This window comes from Lampetra fluviatilis, chromosome 11, assembly GCF_964198595.1.
Source record: "Lampetra fluviatilis chromosome 11, kcLamFluv1.1, whole genome shotgun sequence".
Lineage (NCBI taxonomy): Eukaryota > Metazoa > Chordata > Hyperoartia > Petromyzontiformes > Petromyzontidae > Lampetra > Lampetra fluviatilis.
Window position 1 is genome coordinate 138,565 of NC_136285.1, and position 15,072 is coordinate 153,636.

Consider the following 15,072-nt stretch of genomic DNA (forward strand, 5'->3'; position numbering starts at 1 on the left):
CCTTCTTTACAACAGGAATCGATTTTTAATCAGACACGTTCAAAACAACACCATGGCCTTCAAAGGAAATATTTAACAGGCGACGTTAATGTATGGGCCATGAATAAAATTCATCGTCCGAAACATCGACTATTCTATACTTTTATTCTAAGGTGCTGTGCTTGTGCACCACCAATACCGTAGCCGCAGATTCTTATTTTATTGTTAATCCGGTAATTAAACTACATAATTACATGGGAAACTGATTATCTTAACAGATCCACAGGCGCTACAATCCATTCTATTCTAATCGATTTCAACAGCTTCACGCTACTGATTTTCAATTTTGATCGATTACAATGGTAAGAGTATATTCCAATTGCAAGAAATAACACGCATCGATTACTCCACTACGACCGATTCCAAGTGAGTTGCATTGTGGAATCGATTCCGCGATCAGAATCGATTTCACTAAAGGAACCGTATTAACCATGTTTAGATTCACGTCGCTTAACATGGCGGCACGATTCATTCTATAACTGGAATCGATTCCAATCCTGTTAATAAAACACCAGGGACCCAGGAGCGGCGATGGTGACTATTCATGAGTATTCGATCACGAATCGAATTAATCGATTACATTTTTAGGATTCTTTAACAAAAAAGAAAGCGAAATGGCGCTTGGAGGTGACGATCTGGGTGAGCTTATACGAGCAACAGCAGCACAGATGAACAACACTGACCAACAACTTAACCATCGATGATCGAAGTTTTGTTAAAAGTTATTTTAGAAGCGGTAAAAGTTCATAAACGGTGGCCTGTGTCGATGTTTTAAGTTGTGTAAGCATCGACTCGCGGTCCCTGCACGTAAACTCGGATACAGACGCCACAGAGATGAAGTAAAATTAGACGGAGCAATGCACAAGTTGTGACCGCTTCTACAATTAAATAACATAAAGACTACGCTGTTGAAGACAGGAATTGCAACTTTGCTGTTGATTACAACAAGTGACTTGTAAAAACGGATACATACAGATATACATAAGAGACATGCGTAATAGAGACGCATATATACGCATTGTTATACACATCTGCGCAGTGATATAAATAGTGATATACACGTCGCATATCTTCATGTATCGGTCTTTGTATCTGTTGCTGTCGATGTGTATTTTGTTGTCTCTGTGTGAGTGTGTCTTCGTGTCTGTCTGGACCGGTTCTGGGCCTCCGCTGGGTCGACTGGGGCTCGAATGGGTTCCTGGTACGGAGTGTGCACATCGTCGCTAGGGAGACAAAAGCGGCCGGGCGTGGTTCTGGCCACCCACCCCCTCTAATGCCGTGCCGGCCTTAATAGGTGCTCGCTAACAGAACTTGCCCCAAAAAAAGTCTTTACGCTATACGTGGGATCTTTGTCAACTTGTCTGTCCGTCTGTAGCGGGGAGTCAATCGATCTCGTGAAGTTGATCAAATATGAACGAAACTTGTGTACTGTATGTCCAGTATGTTGAACTTCTTTCGCACCGTACGTAGCCAACCGTGCCCGCGATTCGGGACTTAGCCCAGCGGAGAAAAAAAATCCGCCAAATTAGTAAGACGTTTTTTACAAAAATAATAAAATATTGTTTTTACAAAGGTGTTTTTTTTACAAAATATTATTCTTTTGGGGTGAAAATAAACCTTAATTTTGGTGGCTAAAAATAATTATTTTATTGGCTTGTGACCACCGGCGAGAGATCAATTGGACCTTGGCCCGCCAGTAAACAAAAGCGACCGCACCCCGCCCGGGGGCCTTGGAAGCCCGAGACGCGGCGCCGCCTCCGATGGGCTCGGACATTCAGATTGTCTCTTGTCCACCTCGAAATGTGTAATTGGTGGTGGATTTTAGAGCCAAACCATTGAGGCTCGTAGCCAGGCTAAAGGCTCCCCGTGGGGTTCAATGTTTATCACTGCGGCTCACAGAGACACAGACTGTCTTATGCTTCAGGGTTAATTATATATCAATACGATGGATGCCCACTGAGACTACTCATATGTTAATTACGTCCACAATTGATTCAATTTGATCATCCAGATATAATTCCCCCCTCTTTTATTAAATGGATTCGTCCTTATTTTAACGCTGACCCCTGCAAACATTGACTCAAAATAATCAGCGTCATTGCGGAGAATATAAATAACAAAACAAACAGGCAAACAGCACGTCCAAAAACAGCACGTCTCCTTCACATATCCGTGTTTCCGCATACAATAAACAAATTTACTTTCTGAAAGCCGTGCGGCTGGTAGGTTTCGTAATAAACTTTATGTGGAGACAGACGTGTGTGCAAGACAGATTACATAATTCCGCAGACAAGCTAATTATGTAAGTAAGTGGTCGTGTATTGGTTTTTTGCAATTTCCCCCCTATGGTTGCATGTCCTTTGGTTTCGGCCACCATCCCCCTTTCTCTGACTGAAAAATGGATTTGCCCAAATCATAAGGTTCGTTTCAAGAGACGGTGGTGGTGATGGGATTCGTGATGTGGTTGTGAATGTTATTTATATTGTTTTGGTGATATTTATGTTGTGGTTGTCGGTGGTGATGATGATGAAAGTAATGATGGTGATGATGGTATAGTGATGGTGTGTACGGCTATATATGCGTATATATGTGTGTTAAATAATTAATCGTGTATTCTCCATCTCTCCCGTTGCCTCTCTCCCCGTACATCTCTCTCTCCCCATGTGTTCCTCCCTCTCCTCCATCTCTGTCTCACCGTGTCTCTCTCCCCGTTTCTCTCGCTTCTCATGTCTCTCCCCGTGTGTCTCTCTCTCCCCATGTGTCCCTCTCACTCTGTCCCTCGCTCACCATGTTTGTCTCCCATTGTCACTTCTCTCCCTGTCGCTTGGTCTCTCGCTTCTCATATCTCTCCCCGTATGTCTCTCTCTGTGTGTGTAGATTTTGAATTTTCCCCGAATAGGTTTCCTAAACACGTTCCAACAGCTATGGACAATGAAATTAACAAGATCGCTGAGGTATTGTCAGCAACATCATTATCGGCATCCTTGGCAACATAATTAGGAACAGTACCATCAATATCATCAGCAACATAATCGGCAACATCATCGGTGGCAGTAGCATCACCAGTAGCATTATCATCAGCAGCATCACCATCATTATCACCAGCAGCATCATCAGCAGCATCACCACCGTTATCATTACCACCATCAGCATCAGCACTATGTGGTTTTGGCCTAAATGTCTCTCCTGTACTTTTTATACTCATTTATTTAAGATATCTATTTTATTGCACATGTGGTGAGCAAACTGCACGTGATTTGATGTTGCAATTGTGTCTTACCTGCCAGTCACTTGGAATGGTGCATGATGTGAATGTAGTTTTCCTCGAATGTATTTTCCTCCGTGTTAGCAATGTGATTCTTTTTGTGCTGCAACTTCCTTTATTTTCACCAAGATCCTATGTGGGTCATTCTTTTAAATCAGCTTGAGGCTGAATGTTTGTTACCCTCGCAAACAAATAAAAGAAAAAATCCACCATCCCATGTCTCCCTCTCACTGTGTGTTCTCGTGTCTCTAACCCTGTGTGCCCCTCCTGCTCTGTGTGTCTCTCAGGAGCTCTTCTCTCGGACAGTGGGAGACAGGGTTGTCCCTGTGTCTCCGTATGAGTTTCCAGAGGAGACGCCGATTGAGAGACTCGAGGAAAAGAGACAACAGCTCCAGAGACAGATTACTCACGACATCACGTGATTATGAAATTAATTTACTCCAGACAGTGATCACTGTTTGGCGATGATAGATTACACCACTGACATTCATTGTGACATCACCTGATTACCGATTACTTGAGTAGATTACATATTAAAGCAACTTCAGAACAGATTATATTTACACATACAATGGAGAGACAGATTATAAGCAATATATATAATCAATATATAACACAATAGATAAACTACTGATTAAAATGGCTGATTTCTGATGATAGTCACTGATTAGAATATCTGATTTCTGCTGACAATCTGATTACATTTGATTTAAGATAAACTTATTTCTGATGACAATCTATGACTTCTGATTACGATTTTTGCTTTTTGTCTGTGTATGTAGATTACAACCAGATATTTTGGTGCGTGCCAAACAAGATTTTATGAAAATTGACAGCACAGCTGATTTAGAGTGAGACTCACTCATCCACCTAACAACATCAATAATAAACTTCATTCACCACAGTAGCAGTGACATCATTACAGAGCTTGTAGCAGGCTAGGTGCACCTTGAGGCCGACCTGTAATAAGGCTTGTTGACAGGTCACAGGACAAACCCAGGTGCCATGAGTTGATTGAATGAGATGACTGGCAGAAGACAGTGCCCCCTACTGTTCCAACCTGTGTTCTATATTCCCGGCGCTCCGCTCGTTGTTGGGAGCATCGCTCCTCCCTCTGTTGTTGCTGGAGGGTGACTGCCTCCAAATGCCCAGCAGCATCCTTCACGAGCCTGCACAGAAGCAATCTTGACCCTGCTGGTACCAGTCATCGGCAACTCCGCTCAGCTCCATATCCTCATGTACCGTATTAGTCCATCTCTTGACCAAGGCCACGCCTGTTTAGCACCTACTATCTGGCATTTGGGGGGCTAGGCATGCAGGCTCCATGACCCAGTCGATGCAGTTTTGCCTGCTGGAGCAGCTCGCTAATAGGGCTGTGTCCAGATATTTTAAGGATCTGTGAGCTCACACAATCCATGCTACACCCAGGATCGATCGTAGACAGACCATCCTAAATGTTTAGAACCTGCGCAGATGTTATTTTAAAGGGCACTACTTTTCACAAGCATAGAGAAGGGAGAGCATAACTGTGCCCGAAAAGTCTCACACACCAATCTACTCACCCACTCAACAATCCCTCACCACTCGCCCACCCACTCAACACTCTGTCACCACTCATTCATCTGCTCGCCCCTCTCGCCTCCTTGTGTGTGTCTTATTTGCCCTTATCTCTCTCGTCCTCTCACCCCCCCCCCCTCTTTCTCCACATGTGTGAGTGTGGAGAGCGGTAGTGTAGTGGTTAGCGGACTGTGCTATGAACCCAACGACCCGAGTTCCATTCCCGCTCACAGCCAACACCAGTGACGATTATCTGAACCGGTCCAGGACCTCTTCTAGGTAGACTCGGCCTCAAATCAGTACCTTGTGCTTTGGGTAAACTTCACCACTGGGGAGACAAAAGCGGTCAGGTGGTGTACTGGCAACCCACCCCCTTCGTGTGCCGTGCCGGCCTTCATAGGTGCTCGCTAACAGCACTTGCCCCAATTGTCTGTTAAGGCTATACAGGGGATCTTTGGCTTTTTGTGCATGTGTAATGATTGTCTCTCCCTTTACTCGCTTTTCTCTCTTCTCTCCTCTCTCAGAGACTATGTGAGGGAGGCTGAGGAGAGTGACTCAGGGGCTCAAGGACACTCGGACTCGGATCTGGAACTCGAGTTTCAGAGACTCTTGATCACTGGGGAGGACGCGTGTGGGGTGAGTATCCTTTGTTTACCTGTGTACAGTTGATCATCGATTATCTGATGCGCGATTATCTGGCTTCCAACATTTGGCGGTCCCGGGCTGATCCGGCAAAAACCCCTCCAAAGGCTGTACCAGTCCGGCAATCGGCACCATGTGCGTGACAAAAAAAGTCTCGGTGCTTGATTGTGTCACATTATATACAGTTCATTATACACTACATACAACTTAAACAATGAAAATACTGCACTGTATACATTTTTAATGACTAATAACTACAGTCATAAAAACAAAATATACAGTGCGATCTGGCCAAAGTGCGTTGTGTAATTTGGCGTTCGCCGGAGCACCGGTCTAAAGGCTGCATCAGTCCAAGAACCGTCCAGGACAATTTGTTGAAACAAGAGCGTACATACATCACCCCATGCAGAGTCCTGGACATTGGAGTGGTAGATATTTGTTCTATCTACGTGGCTTTACCGAAAGACCCAAAGAATAAGTACGATATAGTAAATACAGTAACTTCTTACAGTATTGTCTATTTGTATGCTTAATCTTGATTTGAAGCTTTCGTGACTGCAGGAATTACTCTTCGGTTCTTTTGGTAAAGTCACGTAGAAATAAAAAATAAAATATATAATAGAACACGATGTTTCGATTGCAACAACGCCCCTACACAAGCAACCATCATCAGGTGAGAACTGTATATAATTGCATGCTCGGAGAAACACACATATACAGAGAGAGACACAGAGAGAGAGAGAGAACCAGAGAGAGAGAGACATACAGAGAGAGAGAGACATACAGAGAGAGAGACAACAACAACCGCCATTCGCCACTAAGTGGCGGTGACGTCACCATGACGCTTGTGCCAGGCCATGTGCACCTTGAGGCCATGTGACGTGTCGAACGCCCGCTGGCAGGAGGTCACGGGTCAGACCCAGGTGCCACGGGTCGACTGACTGAGATGATTGAGATGACTGGCTGATGCACCACCTGTGCCCCCTACTGTACCAACTTGCTGTGCTTTAGCCACCCGGGTGCTCCGCTCGTTGTGAGCGTCACTCCTCCGCCCTCTGTTGTTGTTGGAGGGCGACTGCCTCCAACTGCCCAGTAGCGTCCTTCACAAGCCTCCTCCACAGAGGCCAATCTTGACACCGCTGGTACCAGTCATCGGCAAGTCCACTCAGCTCCACATCCTCCTGTACCACATCAACGCAGCCTTGCCTGCCGGAGGAGCTCACCGATGGGACTTTGCCCAGATCTTTCAAGGATTTGTGAGCTCCTCACACAATCCAGCCTGGTTAAACCCAGGATGGATCGTAGGCAGGCCAGCCTAAATGTTTACAACCGGCGAAGATGCTCCATTAGGGGGGTCCACGTTTCGCAAGCGTAGAGAAGGGAGGGAATGACTGTGGCCGAGAAGACCTGAAGCTTCGTGCGGAGCGACAGACCAGGTAGCTTCCACACAGCGTTATGCAACCGATGGAAAGATATTGCCGCTCGACTGATTCGGAGTAAGACCTCTGCTGTTAAACTGGAGCCGGTCATAAGCACACTGCCCAGGTATGGGAAACTCTCCACTCTCTCCACTACTACCCCATCACCGATTGGGAGTTGTGGGGGTGGAGTGTCCGATGGTTCAAAATACCCAGGAAGGTGCTTAGTTTTGGTGGGGCTGATGGTAAGGCCCCACCTCTTAGTGGCATGCTGCAGTCTCAGCAGCAGCGTCTCCAACTCCTCCTCTGAATGAGCAGCTATTACCAAATCATCGGCATACATAACGTGGTTGACCAATAGGGAGCCATCCCTTGATCGCACCCGGGCATCGATCAGCTTCCCATTATATCTGTACCAAATGGAAATTCCCCCGGTACAGCTATTGAAGGCTTCACGAACTACGCGGTCAAAATAGATGTTAAATAATGTGGGAGCCAGAGGACATCCCTGTCGCACCCGAAGGTGTACAGGGAAAGGCTCTGACTCCCGGCCACATAGTTTTACCCGGGCCCGCTCAACCATCATGAAGGTCCTTAATGATCGTGAGCAGAGGGTCAGGGACTCCGATAGCACGAAGAACAACCCAGAGCCCAGGCCTACTGATGGTATCATAGGCCTTGACCAGGTCAAGAAAGCAGAGATGTAGGTCTTGTTGGAATTCCCTACACCTCTGCTGTAGCAGACGGACAGAAAATATGGCATCCGTGCAGGACCGCCCTTTCCTGAAACCGCACTGGGGCTCGGCAAGCCTCTCCTCAGCGTGCCTAGCAAGGCGATGTTGAATAATCCTTGCCAGGACCTTTCCTGGCACACTGAGGAGTGAGATGCCCCTGTAGTTACAGGCTGTGCGGTCCCCCTTCTTAAAGAGGGGGACCACCAGGGCATCCTTCCAATCCTGCGGAACCCATCCAGTGGTCCAGACTGTTATGATGTCATATAGAGCAGTCTGGGCACCAACGCCACCCTCCCTGAGCATTTCGCTTGGGAGATCATCTCTGCCCGGTGCCTTTCCTGGTCTCAGACTCTGGATCGCCTTCAGTACTTCCTCAACAGATGGCACCTCAGCCAGCCACTCACAGGGGGTGACCTCTTCCAATATTTGAGGCACTGCAGCCTCAGCAGGGTTATCCCCACTTTGTGCCATGATGTCTTCCTGGCTGAGGGATTTTCCCTCCCCCAGGACCTCACAGAAATGCTCAGCAAATCTGCAAACCTGTTCCTGGGGGTCGGAGATTGGATTACCGTTTTTTCCCCTAATGATGGTAATAGGTGTGGCGCTGCAGGTAACTTTTTTGATGGAGTTAAATAGTGATTTGTGATCGCGGACCACTGAGGCAGACTCCATCTCTTCAGCAACCCGCGACCACCACTCATCCTTGCAGTGCCTTACGGCTCTCCGAACCTCCGAGCGAAGGCTGCGGTAAACCTCCTCATTCTCTGACGTGGGATGCTGTAGCCGATGAGAGTGGGCCTGTTGCTTTTTCTCAACTAACCTGAACACCTCCGTCAGCCAGGGTTTCTGGGGAGGTCTGGACTTTGCACCCAAAGCAGCCATTGCAACTGCATGAGTCACAGTCCTAAACCTCGCCCATTTACCCTCGCCATCAGGAGGAGTGGGGGACGATGCCAACCCCAGCTGCAAGCGATGATCAAATTCTCGCTTGCAACTTTCATCAGCTAACTGAGACCAGGCCACTTTAGGTTGGAATGGGGTCCTGGGTGTACACCTACTACCGGAGTGGAAGAATGGCAGGCTCATCTTACAGATGACTAATCGATGGTCAGAGGGCAGATCAGCTCCACGGTAGGTCCTGGTGTCAAGGACATGGGCTCGCATCCGCTGGTCCGTCACTATGTAGTCCAGCAGATGTTCTTGCTTGGACCCGGCATGCATCCATGATGTTGTGTGGATGCGCCGATGCCGGAAGAGCGTGTTGGTAATTACAAGCCCATGGGCTGCACACAAATCTAGCAGCCTCCTACCGTTGTTATTGAGCTGATCTGGCCCATGCCTTCCAATCCCTCCAGACCAGGTGCCAGCATCATGACCAACTCGGGCATTGAAGTCACCCAACAAGATGACTCTGTCCCGAGTGGCCACTTTAGCCAGCACCTGTGACAAGAGGTCATAGAAGGCATCTGACTCATCGGCTTTGCCTGCATCCGTCCACGGATGTTCGTCTTCGGTGGGGGCATAAGTAACCACGACCACCACTCCTCGCCTCCGGTTGATGGGAAAGCGAGCCCAAAGTATCCTGGGGCTTACAGCTTTGCACACCTCACCGCCACGCTCCCACGCCCCCTTCATTCTTTTGTTTAGAAGAAGAGCCACACCCTGTTGTTTGGCAGTCTCCTTTTCCGAGTGGAGGACTGTCCACCCCTCATGGTGCAGGAGCCAGAACTGGTCCACCGGACCTCCTGAATGCCACAGAGATCCAGGCGGTACCGGTCCAGCTCCCGACAAAGGAGTGGCAGCCTCTCCTCCGCAGTGAGCGTTCGAACATTCCACGTGGCCATCCATAGTGGTTTTTTGTTGTTTCTGGAGGATCCCCGAGGGTGAAGATTCAATCTCCTGGCTCCGTCAATTGGGGTTTGGCCAGGAGACGTCATAGACGCCTGTCCCCCCGGGGCCTCCGGCACAAGCTTATTTGTTACATTTTTATGTTTCAATCGTTGTTTAGTGGTAATGAATTGAAGGTGGAGGGGTTACCAGCCCCTCACACCCATCCAGAGCCCCCGTTTAGCCACTGTGGTGGTCACAGTCGCCATGAGGGAAGAGGGCCAATTGGCATTGGCCCTCCCCCCACAGCACTGTCCACGACAGTGTTGCCCGTCCGGCACTGCAAGGAGGTAGGGGGTTGTTTTTGCCGGACAGAGAGAGAGAGACAACCAGAGAGAGAGAGAGACACAGAGGAGAAACACAGAGAAAGACACACGCAGAGAGAGACACACACAGAGACACAGAGAAACAACGCCTCTGTGCCGAGGTATTATATATAGAGAGAGAAGGGGGGTGGTGAGGCAGAGAAATTAGCATGTCAATGAGAGACAAACGGGGATGAGATCTGCAGCAGGGGGCATGTAGAGCCAAGGGGGGGGGATGGGATCTGCCGCAGGCGGAGAGAAATTGGAAGCTTGAGAAATCAAACATCGTAAACTTATAAATGTAATGCAATGCAACACAGAGAGTTGGCTAACACAACAGTTAACACTTTACCTGGTTGAATACGTTCTTCCAAAGATTGCTAAATTTGAAGTTACGGCAGGAGGAGAGAAATTTGAAGCTTGAGAAATCAAACCTCGTAAACTTATAAATGTAATGCAATGCAACACAGAGACTTGGCTAACACAACAGTTAACACTTTACCTGGTTGATTACGTTCTTCCAAAGATTGCATGTGTCTTTCTCTGCGTGTGTGTCTCTCTCTGCGTGTGTGTCTCTCTGCGTGTGTCTCTCCTCTGTGTTAGTCTCTCTCCGTGTCTCTCTCCGTGTCTCTCTCCGTGTCTGTGTTTGTCTCTCTCTCTGCATATGTGTCTCTCTCCGAGCTTGCATTTATATACAGTTCTCACCTGATGACGGTTGCTTGTGTTGTAATCGAAACGTTGTGTTCTATTATTTATTTTATTTTGTCTTTCTACGTGACTTTACCGAAAGAACCAAAGAGTATTTGTATGCTTATTTATAATGATTGAATATCGTAAAAAAATTGAAAACACTGAAACACATATACACAAGACCTAAAAACATGTCATACAAGAATGTGCAAAAATAAGCTTTTTTATATAATGTCGTTGTCCGGCGTTTTTGAAAATCCGGTGCCCCTTTTCTCCCGAAGCCATGGGATAATCGATGATCTACTGTATCTCTGTAGTTTTTTTGTATTCCTGCAGCTCCCCGCTTTTCCCTGTGTCCCCTTGTCTGCCCGTGTCTCCCTGTGTATCCCTGAGTCTCCCTGTGACTCTGTGTATCTCAATGTGTCTCCCATGTCTGCGTTGCCCTGTCTCTCTGTCTCCGTGTGTGTGTGTGTCCTGTATCTCCTTTCGATAAAACAAGGGCCTTTTAAGAGACAGGTTCATTTTAGGAAATGCGCATCCCCGTGTCTGTGTCTTTGTAATGCACATAGTTTTGCTCTGATATCTGTTTGGTTATGTTGTCTTCGATTTAAATCTTCCCCTCTCTATCCCCATGTCTCTCTCTCCCTCTTCCAGTGTTTGTCTTCCAGTGTTTCTCCCAGCGTGCGTACTGGAAATCTGTGAAAAATAGATTAATAGCGCATCGGATTTCTTTAGAATTAAATAAAAATTATCATTATCTTTTTCTCCCCCTCTGTTCTTTCCTTGTTTCTCTCTTTCTTTGTGCGTGTCTCTTACCCGCTCTCTCCCGCTCTCCCTCTTGTCTCCCAGGTCCCACGTGATGATGTGGTGGAGGTGTCATCCTCGCTGCTTCGTGCTCTTCGTCTCCGATATAAATACTCAATGCTCGCCATGCATAGCTTCTTTCCAACCACGGCCCAGGCCCTCCTCCTCAACAGCACCACAGCGGCCACCCCGGGGACGAGCCCACAGACTATCCCTCCTCCGACTGCTACTGCTACTATCCCGAGGAATATCCATCCCACTACTGCTTGCCCAGAGACTAGGCCAGATCATATCCTTCCTTCTGCTACTACTACTAGTTTGAAGACTGTTGCTACTGCTACTAGCCAGACTACTACTACTAGCCCAGAGAGTATCCCTCCTGCAATTGCTACTACCCTGGAGACTATCCCTCCTACTACTGTTAAAGCGGAGAATACCGCTAGTGCCGCTGCTAGCCCACAGCCTCTCACCTCTCCGGGTGCCAGCTCACAGCCTTACCAAGGCTCCTATAGACACCAGAACCTTCCGAGGCTGACCCCGGTGACTCCCCGACCCCCGTCACACTCACCTTTCCCGGCGATGGCGGGGGTGAGTGGAGGGGTTGGGGGAGGGGGGGACCCATATGGGGACTACGACGTGAGTGAGTTCCCGGAGGACTGCGGATTCACCGTAGAGATGAGGGGAGGAGTGGCTCACGTGTACGATGGGTGAGTGAGATGCGGATACTCACTGAGAAGAGACTCTCAGAGACGCTCGTATATACATAATAATTCCATTTATATCACGCTTTTCATCAATCTCAAAGCGCTGTACAGAACACAGCAGCAGACATGCACAGCATAAAGACAATGATAGGAATACATTTAAAAAATAAATTTACGAAATTAACTAAAAGTTTAATAAGTGGAAGCATATACGTCTTACCTATAAATGTCATTTTTGTCTGTCTCCGTCTGTGGACGCACACTTGCGAAGGATTTGGCTCGCAAACCTTGGGGTTTACGTTTAAAAAAAAAGTAGCCATTTACCACGCCGTAAGCCCCGAGGTGAGCCAGTGCTATTCCGTTTTACCAACCGTCAACATTAAAGTAGTTAAATAAACAATTGAGTGCAATGTATCGTTATTTAATTATTTCCTCGCGCAGTGCTAAAGCTGCCCCGGGGGTTGCCCCTAGTAACGCACACGCGCCATCGGTGGAGGGGGGGGGATTTCTCATTCGCGTTCAAATTCCAACATACAACGCTGAGGTAAATTCTTTAGTGTCATGTCCTCTTCTCTCCCCCCCACCTCAATGTGTGCACTTACTAATATTAAAGCGCTTAGATAGTATTATTGTAGCGCGGGCAGGGGGGTGTTTGGGGGGGGCGGCTGTGGTAGTAGCCCAGTCCCCAGCTTGCCAAGGTGCCACCTCGGTCAGCTGGGCAATCTAGACGAGGCCAGGGGCTCTGCGCGGGACTAGGCCTCACCATGGCAATGTTAAGTGCTATTTTCTTGCTTTCACTAAACTCGCGTAGATAGAAAACAAATATTTCTGAAATAAGTTTGGAAATATTAAAATAATAATGTTTGTGTGTAGACAACTAATATTTCAAATTTAAGTTGCTAAATATTACAATATTACTCTTTGTTTTTTTCGGTAAAGTCACGTAGGTAAAAAATTAATTAAATCACGACGTTTCGGAAGCAACCCAAGCAACCGTCATCAGGTGTTGACTGCTCCATCAAAATTACTGAGGCGTGTGAATAGAGTTTATCTCGAGACAACGTATTTATATAGGTTGTTAGGGGGAGGGGAGGAGTCAAGAGGTCGGGGGGGGGGGTCTGTGACAAGGAGTGTGGATGGTGGTGCACGGGATTAGCATGAGTTAAGCCGATAGATAACCATCTGTATTCTTTTTTGTTGTGCAGCGCCTGCCCGGTGAGTGATGGTGGCGTATCAGGCTGGGAATAGAACACCACTGGAAGAAATGGATATAGCTGTACAATTATAAGGCAGCTAAAGTTTGACTTGGTTGATGACATCTTTCCAATGATTGCTTAATTTAAAACCATCCTCTCGGTTGAAGTTGTGTCTATGTTTGTATATCTGGATGCTTCATGGACAAATCTTTGGTGGTAGCCAGGAGGTTTGCAGAGTACTTTGGTATCGGAGAAAACAATATCATGAGAACCCGCTGTGTTGAAACAATGATCAGCCACGGTCGAAGAATTAGTTCTGCCGTGTTTCAAATCTGATTTGTGCTCGCGAATTCGGTCGTAAATATGTCGTTTCTTCTCCCTGATATAGCAGTCACCGCAGGTACAACTCAATTTGTAAACAGATTTGGAGGGTGGGGTTGGCAATTTTTGGAAACCTTTTAAATCAACTATTTACCCCCTACTTTCTATTACTTTTTGAGTCATGGCTTCTGCAAACCTCTTATAATTTTGTTGATAGGCAAATAAACAGACAAACTGGAAGCCAGTGCAGGGAGGCCAACACGGGTGTAATATGATGTAAAGAATGTGTTCTGGTTAACACCCTAGCAGCTGCACTGACTTACTTTGCAGATTAGGAGGGAAGTACATGTGTATAATGGGTGAGCGAGCCAGAGAATCACATGGAGGCACAGTTTTGCACAGAGACTTACAGAGATGTGTACAGATTTATATAATGGCTCCTGCTCTTTCCCCGCGTGTTTCTGCCCACTCGTCCCTCTTTCTCCCCGTGCATCCCTCTCTCTCCCCTTCCCGTACACATCTCTTCCCTTCTCTCCATGTAGGGATGAGCTGGTAGACCTTCCCTATGGTGACCTGGCAGCCTTTATTGCTGATATGAACATACTCATGGCTATGAGTATCAATGGACCCCTGTGAGTATATACTCACACATACAAAGATCCCCTGGATAGCTTGAACAGACTGTTGGGGCAAGTGCATCTATGAAGGCCGACATGGCACACGAGGGGGTGGGTGGCCAGCAGCATGCCTTCCTATCGGCGATGTTTACACACCTTGCCAGATACTCGTTTGAGGCTGAGTCACTGGAGTTAGCCAAGAGCGGGAATCGAACTTGGGTCCCTGGATTCGTAGCGCAGTGCAGAAACCATTGCGCAACCACTCCCCATTAATGCACACAACAGCCGCCTGCACAGAAGGTCATCTTGACACCGCTGGTGCCAATATCAACAAGTTCGATCAGCTTCACATCCTGTACCACATCATCCCATCTCTTCTCCAGCCCGTGCCATGCTCATGTAGCCCCCTCTATCCGGCCGCACAAGCTGCTTGTGGCATTGTATGTGGGCTACATGACCCAGCCAGCACAACCTCGCCTGCGTGAATATTTCAAGCTGGTGCAGATGTTCGTTTTAAATAGTAATGTTACTACTGACGCTCTTACTACTTTTGTTGCTGCTGATAATGTTGCTGATAATGATATGATATTTAATCTACCCAGGAAATCCTTCTGTTATCGTCGCCTGCAATTCCTATCGGCAAAATTTCAGATGCATGCACTGCTAAACGAGATGAAGGAACTATCGGCACAGAAGAGAGTTCCTCACAGAGACTTCTACAACATACGCAAGGTACTCGGAGACTCCAAGACAATTACAGAGACACATACTCATCCAGAGACTCAACCACAGAGACTCGCAGACTTATTCAGATAAGCTCAGATTCAATAGACCCATATGACTCACTCATAGACTAATGGGCTCCCTCAGGAGTCGCACAGACTCGCACAGAT

The 15,072-nt window shown here is 47.3% G+C and overlaps 1 protein-coding gene across 5 annotated transcripts in view; it reads left to right on the forward strand.

The window, feature by feature from the left end:
- Nucleotides 1-596: 596 nt before the first annotated feature.
- AMPD2 (adenosine monophosphate deaminase 2) overlaps nt 597-15,072 on the forward strand; it is a 48,397-nt gene continuing 33,921 nt past the window's right edge. Inside the window, exons 1-8 of one of the 5 annotated variants that reach the window (XM_078860764.1) lie at nt 597-678; nt 2,917-2,993; nt 3,592-3,722; nt 4,087-4,155; nt 5,386-5,497; nt 11,387-12,048; nt 14,105-14,194; nt 14,782-14,911. In XM_078860764.1, coding sequence (XP_078716890.1) covers nt 654-678; nt 2,917-2,993; nt 3,592-3,722; nt 4,087-4,155; nt 5,386-5,497; nt 11,387-12,048; nt 14,105-14,194; nt 14,782-14,911 — 1,296 coding nt within the window. In that variant the 5' untranslated portion in view covers nt 597-653. Of the gene's footprint in view, nt 679-1,128; nt 1,241-2,459; nt 2,601-2,916; nt 2,994-3,591; nt 3,723-4,086; nt 4,156-5,385; nt 5,498-11,386; nt 12,049-14,104; nt 14,195-14,781; nt 14,912-15,072 lie in introns of those variants that run through there. The other 4 variants (XM_078860762.1, XM_078860766.1, XM_078860765.1 and 1 more) reach the window with 4 other exon arrangements.